The sequence below is a fragment of the Leptopilina heterotoma genome, unplaced genomic scaffold (assembly GCF_015476425.1).
Source record: "Leptopilina heterotoma isolate Lh14 unplaced genomic scaffold, ASM1547642v1 Lhet_24, whole genome shotgun sequence".
NCBI lineage: Eukaryota > Metazoa > Arthropoda > Insecta > Hymenoptera > Figitidae > Leptopilina > Leptopilina heterotoma.
The window spans coordinates 4,971,620-4,997,699 of record NW_025110956.1 but is presented as its reverse complement, the minus strand read 5'-3'; the positions used below and the strand labels follow the sequence as shown (position 1 = coordinate 4,997,699).

At 23.3% G+C, this 26,080-nt stretch overlaps 4 protein-coding genes across 6 annotated transcripts; 2 read left to right on the top strand and 2 right to left on the bottom strand.

The window, feature by feature from the left end:
* Positions 1-28: 28 nt before the first annotated feature.
* Positions 29-866, bottom strand: LOC122502898 (prefoldin subunit 1). Its single transcript, XM_043613222.1, has 2 exons — positions 716-866; positions 29-614 (listed from the first exon to the last, which is right to left on the bottom strand). Exon 2 carries the CDS (start codon positions 597-599, stop codon positions 219-221), a length of 381 nt encoding a protein of 126 aa, XP_043469157.1. The 5' UTR covers positions 600-614; positions 716-866; the 3' UTR covers positions 29-218.
* A 228-nt stretch (positions 867-1,094) lies between these two features.
* Positions 1,095-3,308, top strand: LOC122502896 (LETM1 domain-containing protein 1). The gene is made up of 3 exons (XM_043613221.1): positions 1,095-2,046; positions 2,688-2,837; positions 2,938-3,308. The coding sequence occupies exons 1-3, from the start codon at positions 1,276-1,278 to the stop codon at positions 3,121-3,123; spliced, it is 1,107 nt and encodes a 368-aa protein (XP_043469156.1). The 5' UTR covers positions 1,095-1,275; the 3' UTR covers positions 3,124-3,308.
* A 1,203-nt stretch (positions 3,309-4,511) lies between these two features.
* On the bottom strand, positions 4,512-9,511 carry LOC122502895 (zinc finger CCCH domain-containing protein 3). Of its 2 annotated transcripts, XM_043613220.1 has the most exons (7): positions 9,353-9,511; positions 8,024-9,107; positions 6,791-6,885; positions 6,506-6,704; positions 5,946-6,104; positions 5,623-5,818; positions 4,512-5,301 (listed from the first exon to the last, which is right to left on the bottom strand). In XM_043613220.1, the coding sequence occupies exons 2-7, from the start codon at positions 9,049-9,051 to the stop codon at positions 4,876-4,878; spliced, it is 2,103 nt and encodes a 700-aa protein (XP_043469155.1). In that variant the 5' UTR covers positions 9,052-9,107; positions 9,353-9,511; the 3' UTR covers positions 4,512-4,875. The 2 variants fall into 2 exon arrangements, with proteins under 2 accessions (XP_043469155.1, XP_043469154.1); XM_043613219.1 differs by having other exon boundaries at positions 8,024-9,509.
* A 229-nt stretch (positions 9,512-9,740) lies between these two features.
* Positions 9,741-24,623, top strand: LOC122502894 (ecotropic viral integration site 5 ortholog). 2 transcript variants are annotated; one of them, XM_043613218.1, is made up of 10 exons: positions 9,741-9,996; positions 10,678-10,924; positions 12,623-12,880; positions 13,022-13,286; positions 13,367-13,729; positions 16,959-17,636; positions 20,296-20,778; positions 20,915-21,013; positions 21,689-21,738; positions 24,032-24,170. In XM_043613218.1, the coding sequence occupies exons 2-10, from the start codon at positions 10,758-10,760 to the stop codon at positions 24,036-24,038; spliced, it is 2,370 nt and encodes a 789-aa protein (XP_043469153.1). In that variant the 5' UTR covers positions 9,741-9,996; positions 10,678-10,757; the 3' UTR covers positions 24,039-24,170. The 2 variants fall into 2 exon arrangements, with proteins under 2 accessions (XP_043469153.1, XP_043469152.1); XM_043613217.1 differs by lacking the exon at positions 21,689-21,738 and having other exon boundaries at positions 9,743-9,996; positions 24,032-24,623.
* Positions 24,624-26,080: the final 1,457 nt, after the last annotated feature.

Sequence of the window (26,080 nt, the reverse complement as noted above, 5' to 3'; positions counted from 1 at the left end):
AATTCAAAAATATTTTTCCAACATAACATTTTGTTTCTTAAAAATCATTTATTGTATGCGGTGTCAATGAAAAAACGAGTAATAAATTACAGTGTAAATACAAAATATTGAGTCTATGTTAAATCGAAGTTAACGAAAATGAATAATTTCAAATGTGTATGTATTTTTTTATAACAAAAAAAGAAAAGAAAACATTTTGTTTTTATCTCACATTCCTCTCAACCAGATGATTCTTTCTTTTGCTTCTGCTGCACCATTTCGCGAAGATTATTTTCACTTTCTTTTAAACTATTTTGAAGATAATTCTTATTTGTATCTAGAACTTTAATTTTCTCATCAGCATTCACTATTCGTTTATCCAAGCTGACTTTAATGTTATTAATATCATCGAGGAGAAACATTCTGCCAACAGATTCGTAAGTTCTTGTAGTTGGAGGAAGTAAGACTATTTCCTTGGTGGTTAATTCTGCTCGTTGTTTCGTTCGTTTTAATGATTCAATTTGAACATCAGCAAGTTTTAATTTATGTAATGTGTCCACTACTTTGAGATGGAGTTCAGAGAACGCTTTTTTTAGCTCTTCATCAGGTACTCGTGCCATTTTTTCCAATGAAATCTTTATGGAAAAAAATTGAAATAAACAATTGGTTTTTAAATGTTTGACATATTTAATTAATTTCACGAATTTTTGCATTCGATTTATAAATGTTAACTTACCGTTTGACTTTTGTTAAAATTGCGTGGGTGTTATTTAAATCACTCGTTTTTAAATCATGTAAATCGTTTAAATCTAAATAAGGTAATTAGGTTATGTTTCTATTTTGTGTTCAGTGCGCATGCGCATTGTGAAACAACAGGGGAAAGGGCAGGCCCAGGCTTTAAGTTATATTTTTAAAATAATAAATATAAATTTTATATAAGTACTTTTGAATATTGCAATTTAAAACGTTTAAAACAAATTAAATTAATTTTTCTTTTTAATAATCGAATAAGCAGTAGGAAAAAAGAGAAATTTTATAATTCTGCTTGTGAACTTGACTTTAATGTCCTTGAGTGTACCTTCCCATCCCTGAAATAGTTCAATAAAAAAAACAGTGTGATAGGACTTTTACGTTCCTAACCTAATTTAACAAAAATACAACATGGTGTTTTTGGAGTATTTTAATTGTTCCATATCATTCCTCATAAAGAATACAATTAACCACTGTCAGTCTTGTAAATTAAATCACTAGTTAAAAGAAAATTCTAATAAATGTGAAAAGCGAGCAATTGCAAAAATGTTGAAAATATTTAGTAATAAATTTGGCAGTGGAAATCGGTTCCCAGTCCTAACCAATAAATACTTTTCTCAATATAAAGGATTACTGACAAATAAACCTGAAAATAAAATAAAAACACCACAAACAGCGTTTGAAAAAATGAATGAATTACGTGGAATGAAGAACATGAGTTTTATGCAAAAATACAAAAGTTACATCAATTTTATGATTCAACATTACGATAATAATATGACAATTGTTGAAAAAAAATTTCCAAAAATGAAAGTTATGAGGGTATTTAATACGGGACTCAAGGATTTGTATCAGGATGTAAAGAAGTATATGTCGATAAAGAAGAAGAAGAATCAAGTTGGAAGTCAAGGATTGACTAGAGAGGAACTTGAGTTAAATTTTAAATTACCGAATGATTTGATAAAAGTATCGCCAATCTTGATAATCTCCGCTATTCCATTCACAAATTACATTGTATTTCCATTAATTTATTTCTTTCCACGAGTATTTCTAGTCTCTTACTTTTGGACATTGCAACAGAGACTTGATTTTTTTCTCTACAACTATAAACGAAAATTGAAGTACAATAAACCTGTTTTTCGATGTTTACAAGCGCAAAAAAGAGATATTAAACGTTTACCATCGGCTGTGCGATGGAATAGTGTTATTGCATGCATTGGAAGTGGTACACATCCAACAACGTCGGATATTATTGCTTGTAAGGATTTATTCACAGGATATCCATTTTCGATAAATTCTCTCAAACAAAATCACGTAGTAAGTAAATCAAAAAATAATTTCTGGGTTAGCACTGTTCAGGGAATTCAGGGAAAGTACAAGGAGAGAGAATATATATTAAATTTTGTAAAAGTATTCTAAAAATTGGGGAAAAAGTGAGCCAAAGCGAATTTTTGATATAAAAAATACTAAACTTTAAAAAAAAAACTTATTACAAATTTAGAGTAATTATATCAAATATTAAGAATATTAATTAAATTCTAATATAACTTTACTAAATTTCACAATTTTTTTTTAAAGTTTAGTATTTTCTATATAAAAATTTCGCTTTGTCGCACTTTTTCCCCAATTTGTAAAATGCTTTCACAAAATTTAATATATATTCTCTCTCCGTGTAGAATTGGTCAGGGAAGTCAGGGATTTTTATTAAAAGTACTAGAAAGAATTAAATTTTTAGAATTCATAAGAAAATTCTGAATTTTTGTGGTTTTTTTTGTTTGACTCATAAACCATGAAATTACCAAGAAACCTTCAATTTTTTTCTATTTCTGACAATAATTTCTAATTAAATAACTTCATTCATAAATAGATTAAATTTTTGTAGCAACCCTGAATTTCTTTCGTAAAAAAATTTTTGTAAAGATGAAAATCAAATTTTTCATATCTTCTTTTTTTTGTAGAATGATTTATTAAGTTTGCACACAATGCCACGATGGATGCCGTTCAGAAGAAAAAGACTAATAAAGAGGGGATTTTTATTAAAAAATATGGATAATGCTATTCTAAAGGAAGGCGGTGTTACGAAAATTTCAACTGAAGCTTTAAAATGGGTAACGTATAGAATTTATTTTTCGTTCATAAATATTTTTTAATATTCACTCACAATTTATGAAAATAAATGTCATAAATTCATTAATTTATTGATTAAAGGTTGTATCATTTCGAGGTTTAAATCCAGTAAATATGTCAAATGAATCAATGCAAGAGTGGCTTGATCAATGGCTTATTGTCTCGTCTGCAGTCGATAAAGAGAGCATTTCATTACTTCTCCATTGTCCCGTACTATTGGCATACAATCATCCCACAAACTGGACTTTATTGTATCGTAAAGTGTAAATATCACAAAAGAGGAAAAAAAAATAATTTTGACATGGTAAACCTTTTTTCTTAAATATTGTAAAATAATTTCCATTTTCTTCTTCTTCTTGACCAAAAAAAAGTCTATCGCTGACAAAAATTAAGTTAAATTATTGTAAATAACTAAAGTAGAATTTTAATAAATACTTCTATGTATCAACTTTAATATAGAAAAATTTAATTTTCCCCTAGATTAAAAATTATTTTACACAAAAAATTCTATCAAAAGAAATAGGAAAAAGTATAATTTATTTTAAAAATTTATTTTAATAACTTGACAGACCTAGGTTCGAATTTAGGGCGCAAAAAAATTGCTTCAGTCGATTAAAAAAAAGAAAAAAAGTCGTTTATTTAATTCAGTATTGCCACAAAAATTTTACTAAACAAAAATTTTGCTAGATAAATATTAAAATACTCATTTCCTTTTTCCCGGAAAATAAAATGAAAAAAATGTCAACTTCTGAAATTTAATAATTAATAAAAAATACAACTAAATTTCATATCTAAATCATTTATTTTTAATTATTTTTTCGAAAGTTCGGCAAGAATTCAATTATTAAGATATAAAAATTCAATTTTTTTGTAATAATTGTAATCTTAAAATTAATTTTTTTTAAAATAATTTTTGAAAGCTTTTTTCAATTATATACAATTGAAAACTTTGCTTTTATAAAATCTCTGAAAAATAATCTAAATTTGGTAAAATCTTTGAAAAATAATTGAAATTTGATCAAATATTTTAAAAATAATTGAAATTTAGTAAAATCTTTAAAAAATAATTAGAATTTGATCAAATATTTTAAAAATAATTGAAATTTGGTAAAATCTTTGAAAAATAATTGAAATTTAGTAAAATCTTTAAAAAATAATTAGAATTTGGTAAAATCTTTGCGAAATAATTGAAATTTGGTAAAATGTATGAAAAATAATTGAAATTTGGTAAAATCTTTAAAGAATAATTAAAATTTTATAAAATCTTAGTTGAAAAATAATTAAAATTTTAAAAAATATAAAAAAATAATCGAATTTTCTAAAGAATTTTAATTATAATTATGAACACGATTTCTTCGAAATTTGAATAAGTGTAAAAAAGTAATTTTAAAAAAATGTTAATTTACTTTGTTCGAAGATAATTTAATCTTAAAAAAAATTATAATAAAACAATTCTAAGAATTAGTTTTCTAAAAATATTGTAATATAATTTTTCGAAAATAATTGAATTCCTCAAAAGAATTTTTGTATAATTATCAAGAAAATAAATTCTTCTTTCCCCTAAAGAAAGGAGTTATTATTATTATTATTATTTTAGTAAAAAAATTGTTTCATAAAAAAATTTCATTAGAAGAAATAAGCAGAAGAGTAATTTATCTGTAAAATTTACTTTATTAACGAAATCATTTCAGATACACGTTTATCACAGAATATTTAGGTACTGTATTTTAACACTTTCTTTAAAAAATAATTCTTATAAATAGAAATCAATCTTTTTTTACAAATAATTTGTAGTTACACTCTAAAAATTTAGCGTATAAAAAAACGAAAATTAAAATTAATGTATTTCACACAAAAGTGTTAGGAAAAAAAATATATAATTTACGCAGAGGAAAAAAATATAAAAATTCACGTAAAATATATAAATATAAAAAGGATAAATTTAAATAAAATATAATTAAAATATAAACGTAAAGAAAACGTAAATTAAATGAAAATCAGATAAAAATGAAAAATTGTCTAATTAATTGGTATATAAGATGGTAAATTACCAACTGGTGGTCTTTTACGTGGCACATAGACAGTCGTATCTATTTCAACTCTCACTTCTGTTTCTTCATTTTTATCTTCATTGATAATAATTGTACTCTCTTCATTTTGATTTTGTGCGGCTTTGACGATTTTCAATTTTCTCAATAATCTCTCACGTTTCTCCTCCAAATCATCATTTGAACTATCATAATAACGTTTTCTGCTCTCTATTATTGTACAAGTGAGGTCATTCTCATTGGAAGCATTCAAATTCGTTAATTCCTTGTTTACATTATTTAAAGTGCGTGGCGTATTTTTCGTTTTCGATTTATGCGGGTAGGGGCACTGTTTACCTTTACTACACTTTCCCTCCTTTTCGAATTCGGGACACGCGAAAATATGACGCTCCTTACACTGTAAATTAAATACGAAAACACGAATAATTTACAAAAATTCTTTTCGATAATAATTTGCAAAAATTAAAATGAATCAGAAAAGTGAAAATTAAAAAAATGAAATTGTCAATAAATAATTGTATTAATAACAATAAGTAAATATAAAAAAAGTAATAAACAATTAATTGCTTAGAAAGTAAATAATATTGAGTAATAAATAAATATTAATAAATAAAAAATCTAAAATAGTAAAAAAAGTAAAATAAAAAAATCTGATATAAAAATAATAATTAAAAATTCTGGATTAATTTAAATAGAAATTTCTGTGCAAAATTCTCACCTCAGTGCCTTTTGCGCAGTAGCCTTGGAGAAATTCTCGGCAAATTGGAGTTTTTTCCGAAACTTTGACATGAAGATAGGGACATTTGTCGCGTGAGCAACAACCTTCTAAAAAATACTTACATGTCGGCATTTTTTCCGGGCCCACATCGTGTGAAAGTTTACAATTTTCCACTAAACATTTGCCTTGCAGGAAACTATTGAATGATGGAAAAAAAGAAAATTTTTCGTTCCAACGAAAATTTTGTTATTATTTTTTTTGAAAATTATTTTATCTTTTCAATTAATTCAAAGTTTAACAAAAACAAAGAAACAATTACTTACTTTTTACAAAGGGCAATTTGCTTTTTGTCATGAACTTTATGACACGTTCCTTTTGCTTGATTCGCGCAATAGCCAAATTTTCGGAAAAATAGACAAGGCTGATTATTTTTGCGCATTTTGTTCCGCAAAAGTTGTATACTCCTTTGCTTCACTTTGTTGCTGTTTGGAAATGTAGAAAAAGATTTTTTTAGAACAATTATTATTTAATTTCCTACACAACTAAATTAATTTCAAAATTAGAACTTTTTAATTAATTAAAAGTATTTTTTAACTAACAATATTTTATTTATTAACTGAAAATATTATTTTAGTAAAGAAAAATATTTTTTATTAACTAAAAATATTATTTTACTAATGAAAAATATTTTTTGCTAACTAAAACTATTTTGCTATTAGCAAAAAATATTTTTTTTTTATTAACTGAAAATATTATTTCTATTTGTCAGTTTTTTCTATTAATCATAGAATTATTTCGGAATATTAAATTGTTAATTAATAAATTTGATTCCCGTTTTTAGAACTTTTCAAAAATACAGTAAACTCCAAGGAAATTAATTTACCTCATATTGCTTTTGATGGTTTGCTTCAAAGAAACGAAGGATGTTCTTTTAATAATTGAATTTCGATTGAATGCCGATGAAAATCGAGCAGAATTATTCGCCGGTGTATTTTTCGTTGTTGTATCAATTCGACGAAGTGCTTTTCCATTAGACGCGATGAAAAATTGATCTTTCGATTTACTCGAAACTGTTCGTTTTTCTGAAATAATTTATATCCCATTAAATAATGTTTACATTATTGAAAAGCAATTTTCTCTGATAATTTAATAAAGTAAAGAAAAATACTTTTTGTCGGACTAGTACTGTTTCTCCGTATCAACTGATTCTTTGATGAATTGTAACGAATTCCTTCAATTGAAACTAACTTCTTAAAATTACTCCTGAAAAAATTTTCACAGTGAAATAATTTATTTATTAAATAAATAAATATTTTTATTGCATTTTTGAAAAAAACTCTATATGATTAATCGTTGATTAATTTTAATTGATTTCTTCCAAAATTTCAATTATTTTTCAATATCTTGTAAAAATTCTCCAAAAAAAAAAATTCAATTATTTTAAAAAATAATTGAATTTTTCACAGGAGTCCAATTATTTAAAAAAAGTTTTAATAAAATTCAATTCAAGAATTCAATTATTTTTAAAAATAATTCAATTTTCGCTGGAATTCAATTATTTTAAATACAATTTTAATTTAATTCCAGGGAAAATTAAATTATTTTTAAACATTTTTTTTAAATTCTTCGAAAGAATTCATTAATAGCAATAATTGCGATTAATATTTTTTCTATTAAATTATATTAAAATTATTCATAGAAAATTAAATTCTTTTAAACAATTTTATAAGAGCTTTGTAAAAAAATTACATTTTTTAAAAGAATTTCATTAAATTTCGTAAAAATAATTACATTTTTTAAAAATAATTTTACTTGAAAATAATTGAAATTTACAAAGAATTTTATTAAAAACATTTGAGAACAATTAAAAAATTCAATTATTTTTAAAATTGGAATAAAATTTTTCTAAACAATTCAATTGTTTGAGAAATTTTATTATAATTATCTTGAATATAATTGAATTTTTTCCTAGAAATTTTACTAAAATAATACAATTTATAAAAATAATTGAATTTTTTCGAAGAATTTTTTGTCAGAATATGTTTTGAAAATAATTGAATTTAAATAATATTTTTTTAAAATAATTGTATTCTTTTGGGGAATTTTATTAAAATTTTGCTAATAATAAAATAAGTTTGAAAAATATTTGAATAATTTACAAATATGTAAGGAAGAATTTGACAAACAATCGGAAAAAAAGTTAGCCCAATGTTATAATTTCGAATTTGAAAGGAAAAAAATAAATTTTAAATTCATAAAGCAAAAACGAAATTTTTTATCGCAATTAAAATTTAAACTTTGAAGAAAATTGAGTAAATTAAATCAAATTCGAAGAAAAAAAATTTTGTTCACAGAATGAAAAATTCAGAAAAAAGAAAAATCAAAATAAATAAATACTCACGTTGATTTTACACCAGCAGAAGAAGAATTAGTTTTGTTCTTTCCCTTTGACACGGCAATTCTATCGAGTTTATACGCGCTTACTTTAGTTTTCGATTTAACGAATTTCAAACGATTATTTATTTGAACGGAAGGACTGGTAGAGGGCGATAAAATATTTCCACTAACTCTTTTCAGTACTTTATTACCAAATTGTCTCGCTTTAATTGGAGAAACTGTTAAACTATTCGTTTTGACGATATTTCGTTTCACTACTCTTATCAATTTTCTACGTGAGACAATTGAATAATTTGGATTAATAAATTTATTATTATTTGTTCCCGTACTTGTCACATTTGACTTTGAATAAATATTATTGTAATTTGTTGATTGATTGATAGATTTTGTTTCAATAGTTGTTGGAAGACTTTTTGTTGATTGTGAATTTGTAATTGTTTTCATTAATTTTGGATTCACGTGCACCGATTTTTTTAAATAGTCCTGCGTTGACGTTGAGGGTTCCAATTTTTTTGCACTATTTTCATTATTCTCTTGTAAATTCTTGACAATATTCATGTCACGTACAATTTTTGGATTCACATAAATTTTTGCCTCTGCTTTTGAATTTACAGAAGTTGTTGTTGTCGTTGGTTTTGGATTGACGTAAATCGATGATTTTGGAATAATTTTCGGATTTATCGCTATTGTTGGTTTCGGATTTAAGGGAATTGTTTTTGGCTCCAATTTTAAAGTGACAGGTGGTTTTGAATTTAATTTCGGATTTATGTAAATTGACGTCTTCGGGTTGTCGACTTTCGGATTTATGTGTATCGATGTTTTTTTATGTACATTTGGATTGACGTGAATTAAGTGCTTCTTGACGGCGTAATTTGGATTTACGTAAATCTTATTTGGAATTTCTGTTTGTCCCCTTGAACTTTCAGGTACACGAACATTTTTTGTTGGAATTTCGAGATTATTTGCTAATAATTTATTTTCACTATTTAATGTGTTAGTATCACACTTGTGAAATGATAGTTCACCCGTCATTTTTGGGTGTTAGTTAAATTTAATTACTTTTTCCTAATTATAAAGAGCTTTCCTAACTGTAATAAAGAAAATTAAAATAATGATAAACTGAAGAGAATTAAAATTTTCATTCGATAACATGGATAACTAATTCTACTTTGTATAATTTTCGAAATGCCCGATGGAAATTAATATATTAACACTTTATTACACAATAGCACAGAGAAAACGTTTTTTGCGTCACAAAATCTCAAACTTTTTTTTACACAATACGAGGAAGAATGTAATAAACAAGGAAATGAGAAAAAAACGCAACACTTACAATCGTCAACTCTTTCTCAATTGTACTTTTCAGCTTATTTATAAGAATAGAATAGATTGTTTGGAAAATATTGATAAATATTTGACAGAAAAAAATTAAGAAATCGTAAACATCACAGCAACATGTTCGCAGATATCAGATTATCAGATATTCAAGATGTCTGCCCAATAAATGTCTCTGATTGGTCGTGGACTTTTTCTCCGTTTCTATGAATCACAATTGTAAAGCTCGCTTCACAGGCTGATTGTCAGCCCTTATGGTTCATACACAACTGTTTCCTCTACACAAATTCCTCCGACCTTTATAGAAAAAAAGTTTGACACCACCTTCACAACCCTGTCGGGGCCGATTCTTAAAGTAACGTTCACATGGTTTACATATTGACAAATTCCCGAACGAGTAATAGACGAAAAATAGTGTCAATTCCTACTCCAGGAAATGATATTTTATTGACTCGTAATTTATAAAAGGTGAACTGTCAGTTTGACAGATTAATAATGAGACATTTTGTCGTTCTATGAAAATTGTTTTTAGAAAAATTTATTCTGTCTATTTTAGAGAGAATATTTAAGTGCAATTTACATTAAATAAATACTTGATTAGTTTAAGTTACGTTTTAGTGAATATTCCCCTTTTGCAAAGAGGTAAGTATAACAATGCACTGTCAACAATTGTATTACATTTCTTGTCAACACAGCAATTGTTTTTTCTAACACTGCAATTTATTATTTTCAAATAATAATTAATTGTCGTCAACATTTTGTTCATCACTATTTTTTAACGTAAAATCAATTGTTAATTAACTTAAATTCTATTCTTATGTGGGTTTAATCACCATGCATATGTTCAATTATTTCCATGTTCCTAATTCTTTATATTTGAAACATAAAAATTAATTTTAAGTTTCGTACTTATATATGTAGATATAAATATCGTTTAATTCGGGTTTGTTCTTTTCTTGAATTGGTTTTCTACTTTTGAGTTTTAAATATACCTATAAAATTAAATCTTGTGAACTATTAAGAAAATCTATTTAGTTATTTGAATAATGTTCTATTGTGTTTCTAATGAGTTGCTGACCAGCAACTGGTGATTGTAAATTATTCCAGACTAGACTAAAATTAGGACTACTTGAAAAGTACTTAAGGCAGTTTATGATCGTTTGGTATTTTATTTTTAAATTTAAAAGCACTCTCTAAGAATAGTATTTAAAATGGATTTTATTCATAGAATAGGCAGTGTTTAAAAAAATTATTTTTGTCAAAAAAAAGTTAATATTTTTGTGAATTAGGAATTATTTTGTAATAATTTGTATTTAATTTCAGCTCTCAGATTGGGAATGCATAGGAATAAAGTATAAACTAATTACAGTAAATTTTTAACAAACACGGATGAAGAATAGGTTATGATTTATTTTGACTTTGCAATAGAACGGGCATTTTATTGCAATTTACCAACAGTATTCACATATTCCACAAAAGCAAAAAATCTACTTTTAGAATTTTTTATATTCCTGGTAATCATAGCTACTAACGAGCTGGCTCTATTAGCGAAGCTGGAAGAGGCCAATAGGTGAGTAAAATTTTAAATTAATTAATTCTCTATCTATTTCGTTTATTAAATAAAAATAATTAAATAATTAATTTCATTTTGTTTTAATTATTACTAAAATAGAAAATTAATTTATAATGCGAAATTAGGTAAATTCGTACGGTTAGAATCTATATTAATAATCGTTGTATTCCGGTATTTTTTAACAATTTGAAATTACTTGTTGATTGCTTTTTTGTTTCCAAACATTTTCAAAATTATTCTTTTTAAATATTTTCAATTTTAAAATTGATATATTGAAAATCATTGAATTCTTGCAAAGAATTTAGTCAAAAAATTTGATAATAATTAAATTCCTTTGAAGAATTTTTTTATTTATGCAAATAATTGAATTCTCGCACAGAATTTTATTTAAATTTTTAAAAAATCTAATTAAATTCTTTTGAAGAATTTCTTTGAATTTTATTAAAATAATGCAGTTTCTTTAATAATTTTAATTTAAAATTTCGAAAGCAATTCGATTTTATGAAGAAGAATTTTATTAAATTTGTATTGAAGATAATTGAATTTCTAAGAAGAATTTTATTGTTTACAAAAATTGAATTTTTAATTCAATTTTTATTAGAAAATTCAACGAGAATTCCATTATTTAAATACAAAAATTAATAATTGAATGTTTTTTAAAATTAAATTCTGATAAAGAATTTTATCAACAAATTTTTAAATAATTGATTTCCTTTGACGAATTTTAATAAAATTATTATTAAGAATAATTACAATTTTCGAGGAATTCGATTAAAATTGTATTAAAAATAATTGAAATTCTGAGAAGAATTTTATTACTTATGAAAATAATTGAATTTTGAGAATAATTGAATTATTTCTAGAGAATTTAACTATTATATTACTATTTATAAAAATAATTGAATTGTTTCAAAAGATTTATTAAAGATTTTAGAAAACAGTTGAATTTGTTTGAAATGTATTACAATTTTTTTAAAATTTAAATTCTGAAGAATTTAATTAAAATTGTTTTTAAAATAATTGAATTCCTGCAAAGAATTTTACTATTTACAAAAATAATTGAATTCTTCCGAAGAATTTTACTATTTATAAAAATAATTGAATTGTTTCAAAGGATTTATTAAAGATTTTAGAAAACAGTTGAATTTGTTCGAAATGTATTAACATTTTTTTTAAAAATTAAATTCTTCTGAAGAATTCTATTAAAATTGTTTTTAAAATAATTGAATTCCTGCAAAGAGTTTAACTATTTATAAATATAATTGATTTCCTTTGAAAGATTTTTATAACAAATTAAGAAAAAAATTAAATTCTTTCGCGAAATTTTATTTGAAAATAATTTAATTGTTTTAGAAGGATTTATAAAAATTTTAGATAAAATTTGAATTCTTTTGTGATATTTTATTAAAATTTTGTTAAAAATAATTGAATTTTTGCAAAAAATTTTACTATATTTATAAAAATAATTGTATTTTTCCGTAGAATTTATTATTTATTTTAATTTATTATTTATTGAAAAATAATTGAATTCTCGCGAAGAATTAAATTAAAATTTTTGAAAATATAAACAATAATAATTAATTTTGTACTTAATGAGTGAATTTTAAAAATTTTAATTATGAAATTATTTAAAAATTTATATTTAAAAATTAAAAATTTTGTAATTTGCATAACAATAATGTTTTAAAATTTTAGGCTGATTGAATCAGATGCCAAATCGCTGAATTCACTGCAAAGTAATCATAGTAGAAAAGGTTCTGATACGTCGCAAACATCATTAACAACGGGATGTAGTGGCGAGGGTGCACCGCAACAACGACGTTGCTTTGGCGATGGAGATGAGAATATTTGGAATCTCTGGGGTAATATAGCGGCCGATTGGGACAATCAATGGAAGAAGAGGAAAGACTTTATTAAGGATTTAGTTCGACAGGGTGTCCCTCATCATTTTAGGTAATTTTAATTTTAATTTACTATAATTACTCGAAAATAGATTTTTAATTAAAATTCACTCTGCAAATAGAATAAAAATCTAGAACTAGAAATTGAAAATACACTCGATTTTATAACCAGTTGTGTATTTTGTTTAAACAGAGGGATAGTCTGGCAACTGCTGTGTGGAGCACATGATTCTCCGGTGAAAAAACAATTTGCCGAGTACATAAAATGTACGTCGGCATGCGAGAGAATAATTCGAAGAGATATTGCGAGGACTTATCCGGAACATGATTTTTTCAAAGAAAAAGATGGGCTAGGCCAGGAGAGTTTATTTAATGTCATGAAGGCCTACAGCCTTCATGATCGCGAAGTAGGATATTGTCAAGGCTCAGGTTTTATTGTAGGATTATTGTTGATGCAGGTTTGTTAAAATTAGTTTTAGTTAATTAATAGGGTTCTATAATTATTGATGAAGAGAAAAAATAAATTTTCTTTTTTCAGCAAATGCCGGAGGAGGAAGCATTTGCAGTGCTGGTTGCTCTAATGCAGGAATATCGTCTTCGCGATATGTTTAAGCCAAGTATGGCTGAATTGGGAGTTTGTATGTATCAATTGGAACATTTGGTGGCCGATACACACACTGAATTGCATGCTCACTTTACTGCCCAAGGTTTTCACACTTCAATGTACGCGTCTTCGTGGTTTTTAACTCTATTTACAACAACACTAAGTCTTCCCCTCGCTTGTCGTATTTTCGATGTTTTCCTATCCGAAGGAATGGAGATAATTTTTAAAGTCGCACTCGCCATGCTACACCTCGGCAAAGAAGATTTACTCAGTCTCGATATGGAGGGAATGCTAAAGGTAAATTATTCCAAGAGAATATTCCAGAATGTTCTTCTCTCTTCTTCCCGTTTTTCACAATTTACTTATTCATTACGTATTTGATTCAAAATATCTCCGTTTTTTTAAAATGTATTTTCAAAAACTATCACAGGTGAATATTTTTACATTTTCGTCTCATTTTAGATTAACTATAATAATCTGATAATTCTATCTTTGATTCATTCTTTCATTCTGCAATTAAGATTTTCAAAATATTCAAGTTCAAACCTCTTTGAAATTCAATAGCTAATAAGAATATTATTACAAAACATGAAGAAATTGATTACTCCGAGTTTTCGACTCGGAGTGATCGATTTCTTTAGGTTTTCTAATAATTAAAGATGACCGAGAGATAAAATCATTATTTTATATTATAAAAATATTATTACTGTAACTTCTTCAAAATTATTTTCATCATATCAATTCAATTATTATTTTCTACAATTTTTAACTAAAATTCTTCTCTAAATCAACTATTTTTAATGATTTTTGTAGAAGTTCTTCTACAATTTTCCAATTCATTTGTTTACAATTCAATTTTATGCAATTTCGATTATGTATTCGGAAATTCTTTAATTAAACATAGATTAGAAAATAAAAACTTAAAATTATTAAAAAAAAAATTAACATAAACTTTTTCAAAAAAATTTCTATTATTAGTCAAAAGTATGAAAAATTCAAAATTTCAGAAGATTTTAATTTGAAACTTTTTCAAAATTCAATTATTTCCAAAAATTCACACTATAATGCTTTAAATATTCAATTATAATTTAAAATTTTAACTGAAATTCATTTTTAAATTGATTTTTATTAGAAAATTCTAATAGAATTCAATTATTTAAATACAAAAATAAATAATTTATTGAATAATTGAATTTTCATAAAGAATTTTATTTGATTTGTAAAATTAATTTAATTTTTGAAACGAATTTTATAAAAACTTTTGAAAATAATTAAATTCTTTCGAGAAATTCAATTAAAATTATACTAAAAATAATTGAATTCTTATAAAAAATTTTATAAAAAGCTTTGGAAATAATTGAATTTCCCTGAAGAATTTAATTAAATTCCTGGAAATGTTTTTAATATTCAATTATCTCAAATTTTAACTGAAATTTATTTTTAAATCAATTTTTATTAGTTCCTCAAAATTGAATTCTCATAAAAAATTTTATTAACAAATTTTTAAATAATTGATTTCATTTGACGAATTTTAATAACACTTTTAAGAATAAATAAAATCCTCCGAAGAATTTTATTATTTATGAAAATACAGTAGAGACTCCATTATCCGGACCCCTATTATCCGGATATTCGATTATCCGGACAAATTTAAAATAAAAATTTTTTTTTTAATATAAAGTTTATAAGGTCTCAAGCCGTTAATTAACTTCTATTTTAAATTTATTTACACGAAATGTTGCGTTTTAAAGTGTTTTAATTATTTTAAGAAAATGGTTATGTAAATATTTTGAAATATTTCTAACTAAATATTTATTAATGTTGACTTTAAAAGTTTAGTTTGTTTCTGTCTTATTTTAATACATATATGCAAATAAATACATAAAATTATGAATCAAAAATTTGTTTAATTCGTACTTTACTCGATTATCCGGATTTTTGATTATCCGGACAAGTGCCTGCATCCATTAGTCCGGATAATGGAGTCTCTACTGTAATTGAATTCTTGCAACGAATTTTATTAATTTTTACTTTAAATATTTGAATTCGTGTAAAAAGTTTTATAATTTGTAAAAATAATTCAACTTTTAAGAAGAATTTTAATAACATTTTTGAAAATAATTAAATTCTTTCCAGGAATTCATTTATAATTGTACGTAAAATAATTGAACTTTTTTTAAAATTTTATAAATACTTTTAAAAATAATTAAATTTCTCTGAAGAATTTTTTTATTTATGAAAATAATTGAATTTTAAATATTCAATTATAATCTAAAATTTCAACTAAAATTCATTTTAAATTCAATTTTTAATAGAAAATTCAACGAGAATTCAATTATTTAAATACAAAAAAAATAATTTATTGAAGAATTGAATGAATTCTGCGATGAGTTTTATTATTTATCAAAATAATTGAATTATTGCTAAGAAATTTATAAAAAATTTATTAATAATTTAATTCCTGGGAAATTTTTATTATTTATGAAAATAATTGAAATTTTGCCAAGATTTCTATTAAAATTTTTTTTAAATAATTGAATTTTATTACTTTTGAAAATAATTCAATTTTTGCAATTATTTCTAACTTCTCCAAAAATCAATTTTTTTTAGTGTTTGTATTAGAAAATTCTACGAGAATTCAATTATTTAAATACAAAAATAATTATTTTATTGAATAATTGAATGTTTTTTAAAATTGACTTCTCGTTAAGAACTTTATCAACAAATTTTTAAATAATTTAATTCTTTCGATGTATTTTAATAAAATTTTTAAGAATAATTACATTTTTCGAGGAATTTAATTAAAATTGTATTAAAAATAATTAAAATTCTACAGTGAGTTAAAATTTTCCAAAAATCTAAATTCTTTAAAATTTTGTAATTAAATTCGTGCAAAATTGAAATTTTCTAAAATTGCAACTTCAAACCTTTTGAAGTCTATTTATTTATGAAAATTGTAAACACAATTCTTTTTTCAATTCAATTAATTTTGTAATATTTAAGTAAAATTATTCATAAATTAATTTCTAAGTAATAATTTTATGATGAAGAATTAAGATAATTAAAAAGAAATAATTATTGTTAGAATAGAAAAATTTGAAGGTTTTGCATTAGAATTCGTGGTAATTTCTTAATTTATGAGGCAAAAAAAAATTAACAAAAATTCAGAATTTTCTCATGAATTCTAAATATTTAATTTTTTCCAGTACTTTTAATAAAAATTTCCGTATTTTCTCTGAATTCCCTGTCTCAGAATATATGATTATTATAGTTATAATAGTATTAAAACTGTATTCCAATTCGTATTTTATTTTTATGAAAACAAATTTTGAATTAAAAATTTTTTAAATTCTATTATTTTTAGTAAGAATTTGATGTAATCGATCACACTGAGTCAAGGAAGTTAAAAATTAAAAAAAACTCTCTTTTTACGTTTCGACAGCGCTGCCGTCCTCATCAGAAACAGAAAAAAGAATATATTTACGCGTTCACATTATTGAAATAATTTTATTTTCCAAATTTTCAGTTCTTCCAGAAAGATTTACCGGGTCGCGCCGAGGCCGATCCAAATGGTCTAATGAACCTCGCCTACGAAATGAAGATAAATCCAAAGCGAATGAAAAAATTAGAGAAGGACTATACTATTCTAAAAATGAAGGAACAGGAGGAAATGGTGGAATTGCGTCGATTGAGAGCTGAAAATCGTTTATTACGCCAGAGAACAGAACTTTTGGAGGCTGAATCAACGGAACTTGCTGATAGATTAGTGAGGGGTCAAGTGTCACGCGCCGAAGAAGAGGAAACTGCATTTGTCGTTCAACGTGAATTGGCAGCACTTCGTCATACGCATCTTGAGACAAGTCATCAATTGGAGCAAGCACACGAGGAATTAAGATCGCTGTCAATTTTATTAGAGGAAAATCTCACCTCGAAACAATCGTCACTCGATGAAATTAATAATAAGCAAGAAGCTCTCTGTCAAAAGGAGGAAATGGTGCAATGCCTGCAGGAAGAATTGGTGAGAGTGCGATTACACGAGGCCGAGAATGATGCAATAATTCGTGATCTACGTGCGAGAATTCAGGAATTAGAACAGGATAAAAAAACACTTCGGGAAACAACACCCGATAATTCTGTCGCACATTTACAGGAGGAATTAATTGCTGTTAAACTTCGAGAAGCCGAGGCTAATTTATCATTGAAGGTAAGGTGACAATTTTATTATTTTTATTTATTTTCTATTTTCTTTATTTATTTTCTATTAGTTTTATTTATTCTCTATTATATTTCTTTATTTTCTATTATTTTCCCTTTTATTTTCTACTAATTTCATTTCTTATTAATTTAACGCTATTATTATTACTTAAAAAATTATTTAAAGAATAATTTTACATAAATATTACAAAATTAATTGGATTTAAAAAGAATTGCATTTACAATTTTCATAAATAAATAAACTTCAAAAGGTTTTAAATTGTAATTTTAGAAAATTTCAATTTTGCACGAATTTAATTAGAAATTTTAAAGAATTTAGATTTATGGAAAATTTTAACTCACTGCAGAATTTTAATTATTTTTAATACAATTTTAACCGAATTTCTCGAAAAATGTAATTATATAGGTACTTAAGAATTTTATTTAAAATTGTCAAAAAAATTCGATTATTTAAAAATTTGTTGATAAAATTCTTTATGAGAATTAAATCTTAAAAAACATTCAATTATTCAATAAATTATTTATTTTTGTACTTAAATAATTGAATTCTCGTAGAATTTTCTAAAAAAAAAATTGAATTTTGGAGAAGTTAGAAACAATTGCAAAAATTCAATTCTTTTCAAAAGTAATAAATTTCATCGTAGAAATTCAATTATGTTCAAAAATTGGAAAAAAATTCTCGAAAAAATTTCAATTATCTTTATAAACAATAAAATTCTCGTCAAAATTTCAATTATCTTTATAAATACTAAAATTTTTCTCCAAAATTCAATTATTTTCAAGAAATTTAATAAATTCTTGGCAAAATTTCAATTATTTTCAAAAATTTTCCTCATTTCAATTATTTTTAATATCTACTAGTTTAATAAAAACTTCCAAAAGCATTCAATTATTTTTAAAAAATTTTTAATAAAAATTTCAAAGGAATTCAATTACTTACAAATTTTTTTATAAATTTCTTTGAACTAATTCAATTATTTTTAATTTTTGAATGAAGTTTCTCGAAAGAATTCAAATATATTCAGAGATTAAGAAAAATAGTTCTGAGAAATTCAATTATTTTGAAAAATTTAAATAAAATTCTTTTAAAAATTCTATTATTTAAAAAAATGCTGAAAAAATTCTTTACATGATTTAGTTATTAAAAATTGCAATTTTAATAAAATTCTTCCCAAGAATTCAATTATTTTCAGTACAATTCTTCTTAAGAATTCAATTATTTTCACAAATAATATCTACATTTTTTATGGAAATTAAATTATTTAAAAAAATTTGAATAAAATTCTTCGCAAGAAATCAATTATTTTCATAAATAATAAAAATTTTCTCGAGAATTCAATTATTTAAAAAAATTTTGATAAAATGCTTTATAAATTTGAAAAATTATAATAAAATTGATCATAGAATACAATTATTTTCGTAAAATATAACAGGAATACAATTATTGGCAAAAATGTTTGTAAAAATCTTCAAAACAATTCAAATATTTTCGTAATAAATAAAATTCCTGGAAACAATTCAATTTTATTTAAAAAATTTTAATAAAATTCTTCCCAAGAATTCAATTCTTTTTACAAATAAAATTCTTCACAGAAATTCAATTCTTTAAAAAAATTTTTTATAAAATTTGTTTGTAAGAATTCAATTATTTCCATAAATAACAAAACTTATCGCATTATTTCAATTATTTTTGTATAATTTTAAATAAAATGATGGTAAATTGCATTTTGTTCTTAAAAAATTTTTTTTAAATTCGCCAAAAGAATTTTTAATTATTTTAACATTTTTTTATAAAATTCTTCATAATAATTCAATTTTAAAAAATATTTAATTATTTAATAAATTTCTTATTTTTGTATTTAAATAATTGAATTCTTGAAAAAATTTCCAATAAAGAAATTGATTAAAAAATAAATTTCACTTAAAATTTTAACTTACAATTGAATATTAAAAGCATAGCGTGAATTTTTAAAAATAATTGAATTTTAAAAAGGGTTTAAATTAAAATCTTGGAAAATTTGAATTTATAGTTACAATATTCTTATGAATTGTAAACAAACAAATTTGAAAATTCTCAAAAGACTTTTTCAAAAATTATTAAAAATTATTGATTTAAAGAAGAATTTCGGTTAAAAGTTGTAGAAAATAATAATTGAATTGATTTTATGAAAATAATTTTGTATAAATTATAGTAACAATATTTTTATAATATCAAATAATGATTTTATCACTCAGTCATTTTTAATTATTATAAAACATGGAAAAACCAATTTCTCCGAGTCGATGACTCGGAGTAATCGATTTCTTCGTGTTTTATAACAATTTTTTATAAGTTGTTTAATTTAATTTTGAATTTAAATTTTTTAAAAATCTGAATTCTTATAGAAAAATAATAATGATTAAATATTTATTTAAAAAAAAAGTTTTTGATGTTTTCGAATAATTTTACAATTAAAGAAATTCGTAAATAAATATAATAGAACATTTTTTTGAGTATCTAATAATTTTTGGAGGGAATCAGAATATTCTTCAGTGTCAGGAAAAAAGTCAAAATTTTATCTGGAAATCAGGAAGAAACAAAATTAAATTTTTTGTGTTAACCATGTTAAATAATAAATAATAAATTGTTTTTCTAATTATTATTTTAGGATCTTCGATTGAGAGTGACGGAATTAAGTGCCGCCTGGCAGAAGCATTTACAGGAACATCGTTCGTCGCATACGGCGCAAGCTGCGGATTCAACGCCGAAAAAATTATTATTTTGGGAGAATCGTGGACATGAGATACAAAAACTCGAGGAGGATTTGATGACAACGCGAATACGTGAAATGGAGGCATTAACTGAAGTCAAAGAATTAAGATTGAAAGTGATGGAACTTGAGACTCAGGTTCAGGTGGCGACCAATCAACTTCGTCGACAGGACGAGGGCAGTAAAGTACTTAAAGAAGATTTAGAAGCGTCCTCGGGAAGGGAAAAGGATTTAATCGCAAAATTACGTGAACAACAACACAAATACACTGATTTAGAATCGAAAATGAAGGACGAGACGCTAATGTCAAAAATTCATGACGCTGAGCATGCACAGCAAGTTGCGGAATTATCACAGAAAATTTCAATTCTGGAATTAAAGGTTTCTTTCGAAATAGAATTTTTAACGTTAAATTTAAAATAATTAAAAGCTAGAGTGAATTATTATTATTTAAATTTTTAATTTACTTTTTTTGTCCATTTCTCTTTTGTAAATATTGTTTTCGTTTTGTTTACAGAATGAGGAAATGTTTACCGAGGGTGAATTGAGAAGTAGTTTGGAGGATTGCGAACGCGTGCGAGAATTGCAGGATAAAATTGCGGATCTAAAAGCTGAGGTGAGAAATTAACCGATGAAAATTCAAAAATTCTTTTTCTATATATTTGTTTACTAGCTCTGATGAAATGTTACTCCTATCTTCAGTTAGCCTTTGACACGGTTACCGTTTTGCTCCCAAAACCTTCACCCCCCACAGCAAATACTCCGAAAGAAGTGGATAAAAATCTTTTAAACTGAATTTTCTCTGACGAAAATTGAAAATTAAACAAAAGAATTTCGAGAAAAAGAACTTATTTAAAGAAAATTCTGACATTTCAAGTGAATTTACAATTCATGAGCATTCATGAGGAAAATTTACAATATGTGGAGTGAATTTACAATTCATAAACTAAATTTAAAATATTCAATACAATTGTGTGAATTTACAATTCAGAAAAGTAATTTGCAATTTAAAGTTAAGTAAATTTACAATTTTCAAAATAAATTTGACAGTCTTGTAAACTGTACTTATAATTTTTGAAAAGTTTATTTATATTTCGATGTAAATTTACGAATGCAAAGGAGATATTTTTAAATTAATTCTTCTTCAGAAAAAAATCTTCTAAAAAAAAATTCTTCTTTAAAAAACACAGAAAATACATAAATACTTACATAAATCAATAATTTGAAAATTGATGAAGAAAATTCTAAAGAGAGAACTAACGCACAACTATTGTTATATTTATGACTTTAGTTTCCTACACCCATCACGAGTCCGGAGACTGAGCCGTGGCGCTGGCTCGAGTAAGTTTCAATTCTAAATGTTTAGCATTTCTTATAGGCATGTGTAAAACTTGAACTCGACTCATTTTTTTATTCAAATTCTCATCATACGAGAAAGTATTATTTTCCTTTAACTTTGACTCATCAACGATGAGTATTTTTTATTTTTATTTATTTTTTTTTGTCCAGTAGTTTTGTGATTTGTAGTAACGAGTTAAGTTTTGCCCGAAACGAGAGTTTTATTTTGGAGTGATTTGAACCCTTTGGTAGTTAAAATTTAGAACGATTTTGTTTTGTCAATAGTTAAAAAAATATTAATAAATAAATAATTATATAAAAATGTAAATATATTTAGTTTGGTACTAATTAGAATGAAATTAATTCCAATTAGAAGAAATTTCAATATTTTTAATTCTCGAAAGTATTTGAAAATACAAAAACTAAAAAAAAGTTAAAAATCTATAATTTGTTTTTTGTTTTCTTACTTTAAAAATTTTTTTTGATATTTTTTCTTTTTAATGCTTTTTTAATTTTAAAATTAATGAAATAATAATTTTATGCTTTGAAGTTTAAAAAACACTAAAAATTAATTAAACCAAATTGTTTTCAATTAAAAATGTTTCATTTATATTTTTTTTGTAATTTTGAAACTGAAATAATTAAATTGTTATAAAGAATATTATCAAAATTTTTGTAAATAATTAAATTCTTTCAAGAAATTTCATTAAAATTTTTGAAAATAATTGAATTCCTCCAAAGAATTTTTAATTAGAAGAATTATTAATACCTATTTATTAATTTTATCAAAATTTTTGAAAATAATTGAATTCTTTCGAGAAATTTTTTAAAAATCTTTTTAAATAATTGAATTCTTTCGAAAAATATTTTTAATTATAAAAATAATTTAAATCTCGGTAAGAATTTTATTACAATTGTATTAAAAATAAGTGAATTTTTATAAAGAATTTTGCCAAAATTTTTAAAAATACTTAATTGAATTTCTACGAACAATTTTATTATTTAGGAAAAGAATTAAATTTTTCAACTTCATTTAATTAATTTTTTTCTTATAAAGAATTTTATTGAAATTTTCCAAAATAATAACATTTTTGTGAAATTTTCGAAAATAATTGAATTTTTTTCGAGTAATTTAATTGAAATTGTAATGAAAACATTTTAATTGTCATAAAGAAATTCAAATAAAATGTTTCTAAAAATTTCAATTTTTGCGACGATTTTGATCGAAATTTTAAAAATAGGTAATTGAATTTTTTCGAGAAATTTTATTGAAAATAATTGAATTTCTTGCGAAGAATTTTATTGAAGTTTCGAAAAGTTATTTTCTTTTTGTTCCTTTTTTGTAAATTTCTTTATTCTTTCTCTACTTTTCTTTTTCTTTTTAAAAAAATTTTTTTTATTTAAATTGAATTTTTTATTTGAATTTGAACTTTGTATATTTAATAAGTAGAAGTAGATATTGCATCATGTAGTTTTGTAAAATGAGCTTCGATGTTGTATCCGAGTTACGAAAAAATTACTGCATGTTACTTTTAATAATTTTACTTATTTTTTCGTTTAAAATACTTCAAAATTTGCTATTTTGGCAAAAAGAAAATACCAATCACGTGTCAAAGGCAAAGGAAAAGCAGAATATTTTTAATCCTCTATTTTGTTTTATTTACCTACTCACATTTTTTTATAAAAAAAAAACGTTTTCTTTATTTATTTTAATTTATTTTCAAAATTAACAAATTATTTTCCTTTTGTTTTTTTCTATTTGTTCATTTTCAGTTTTTCATAGTTTAGCAAAATTATTAACTTTTTATAATGCTTTATTTTATTTTATCGTATTTTTTGTAATAATTTTTTATAAATAAATATTTACATATTATAAATATAAACATTATGAATAATAATAAAAATTGATAATAATTTTTATAATAATAAATATTTTGCAACAATATTTTGTTTTGAAAATAGCAAAAAAATATTTCGCTGAAAAAAAATATCACCGACAGGTTTTGTAATTTAATAAATAACAATTTTTTTCTTATTAAAAAATAAATAAATAAAAGAAGTTATAAAATCTGCTGTAAGAAGCATAGAATATTATTTATTATTCGTAATTAGAATCACGCCTTGGACTTTGAACAAATTGAAAAGATAATCATCAGAGTGGAAGATATGAGAGAAAACACAACTATTGAAAAAAAATCAAAATCTTATATTTGTTACTTTGGAAAAAATGTAACAAATGTAATTAAATAAAAAATATTTCTTTCTTGAAATTGAACAACATTTTTCTTTTTTTTAGGTCGTGAGGCTTGAGTCTTGGAAACAACGATGGACAGGGAAAACTGTAGAATCACCACGAAATTACAATATTGAGAAGGAAAGTGAATTAGATGAACGAGATCTCAGAATTTGCCTTCAGGACCATGTCAATATTGGATCGCGAAGTCCTCCCGAGGTCTAGATTTGTATACACATCCTTTTTTTACTGCCTTGAATTTTGATTACTTATAATGTTTTTAATTATAATCTAAATAACATTTAGTGTTATCTATCAAGCAATTATTACTGTCGGAACATTTTATTATCAGTTTGAGAGGGAAAAAAAGGAAAAAAAATTTTTGGTATCAGTGTTTTCTATGTAGTACATAAACACTGTAGTGTTAAATACTTTTACACAGAAAGAGAGAGAGAAAAAAAATTGATAGATACGCTTCAAGTAAAATGCATAATATAAAAGAAAGGAATTCCCCCAGTGTTGGACAGTTTGTTACGAAAAAAAAAAAAATATTTATATACGTTTTTTTGTTTCTATAACTTCAGTAACTGTTACTTTATATTTTTTTTATTCTTTTTATTTTAGAGAATTGCTTTTTATTTTAAAAAATTGCTTTAAAAAAATTGTTTTAAAAAATTACTTTTTTAGATTTAATCGCTTTATGACGGGAATTAATAATATTAACGAAAATTACATTTATTTACGGTGTAATTTTTTTTACTCTTCCATAAGTTACTTTTTAAATAATAATTTAAAAAATTAGCGTTAGTAATTTTTTTTACAAAAATTTGTAACATAATTTAGAGAATTTATTAACTAGATAATTTAAAAAAAAATCTAATTGAAAAGAAAAAGACAAAAAATTTAAGTGAATAATTTTTACTAAAATTACTATTTTTAGGAAACATTTTAAAAATATTTCTCTACTGAATAATTTTGAATTTAAAAACAATTCGTGATAATTTTAAATTCTTAAGAATATTTGTAACTTTAAAATTTTACTACCGTCACATTTTAATTAATTTAACTTTAAAATTAAATTTTTAATTTATTCCTAATTTTTTTAAACATAAAATTTTCATACTCTATTTGTTCTAGAAATTTTTTCCAAATAAATTCGAATTTTTCTAAACATTCAAATCTTTTCTAAATAAATTCGAATTTTTTTCAATGAAATTTTTATTTTTTCTAAACGAATTCGAATTTTTCCAAAAAATCTCAAATTTGTTTCTAAACAAATTCAAATTTTTTTTAAAAAAATTGTACTTGTTTCTAAACAAATTTGAATTTTTTCCAAACAAATACGAATTTTTTCGAAACGATTTCGATTTTTTTCCAAATATTTAAATTTGTTTAGAATTGAATTTATTTTAAAAAAATTTTGAATTTTTTCTTAACAAATTCCGAATTATTTCTAAACAAATTAATATTTTTGAAGAAAAAAACTCTTTTCCTTAAAAAAAAATACAGAAAGAAGAACAAAAAAAAGTAACGAGTTAATAGGTTTAAAAAAAAAAGTTACTTAAAAAGTAACATATCCAACACTGGAAAAATCATTCCGATTGATATGTTAGAGTAGCAAAGTTGTAATCAATTTTTATTAGACGTCAACAAAAAAAAGCGTTTAGATTATGTGGAATTTGATACATTTTTTTTTTTTTTTTTTGATAAAATCTCTACGTTAATTTACGAAATTCCTTTTTCCTCGGTGTTATAATTAAATCGTATTAATAATGTACTTACATGGCAGAAAATTAACCCACAAGTTGAGATTTTATCAAAAAAAAAAAAAAAGAAGGAAGAAAAAAATATATATAATTAAAATTTTTGATATCATGATTGATTCTAAACGAAAAGAAAATGTTTTATAATTATTATAATTTCAAGAGTATTCAACTATTATTATTATTTTAATAATAGTTTTAAAGGGCATTTGACTATTTGTTGTAAACATTTAGATGAAGAATGTTCTTTTTTTATGTTTTTAAAGGTTTTATTGTAACTTTTTTTTTCTTATTTAAAAGTGTAACTTATTTTTTAATTTTATATTTATATTTTATTCAAAATTTGTCT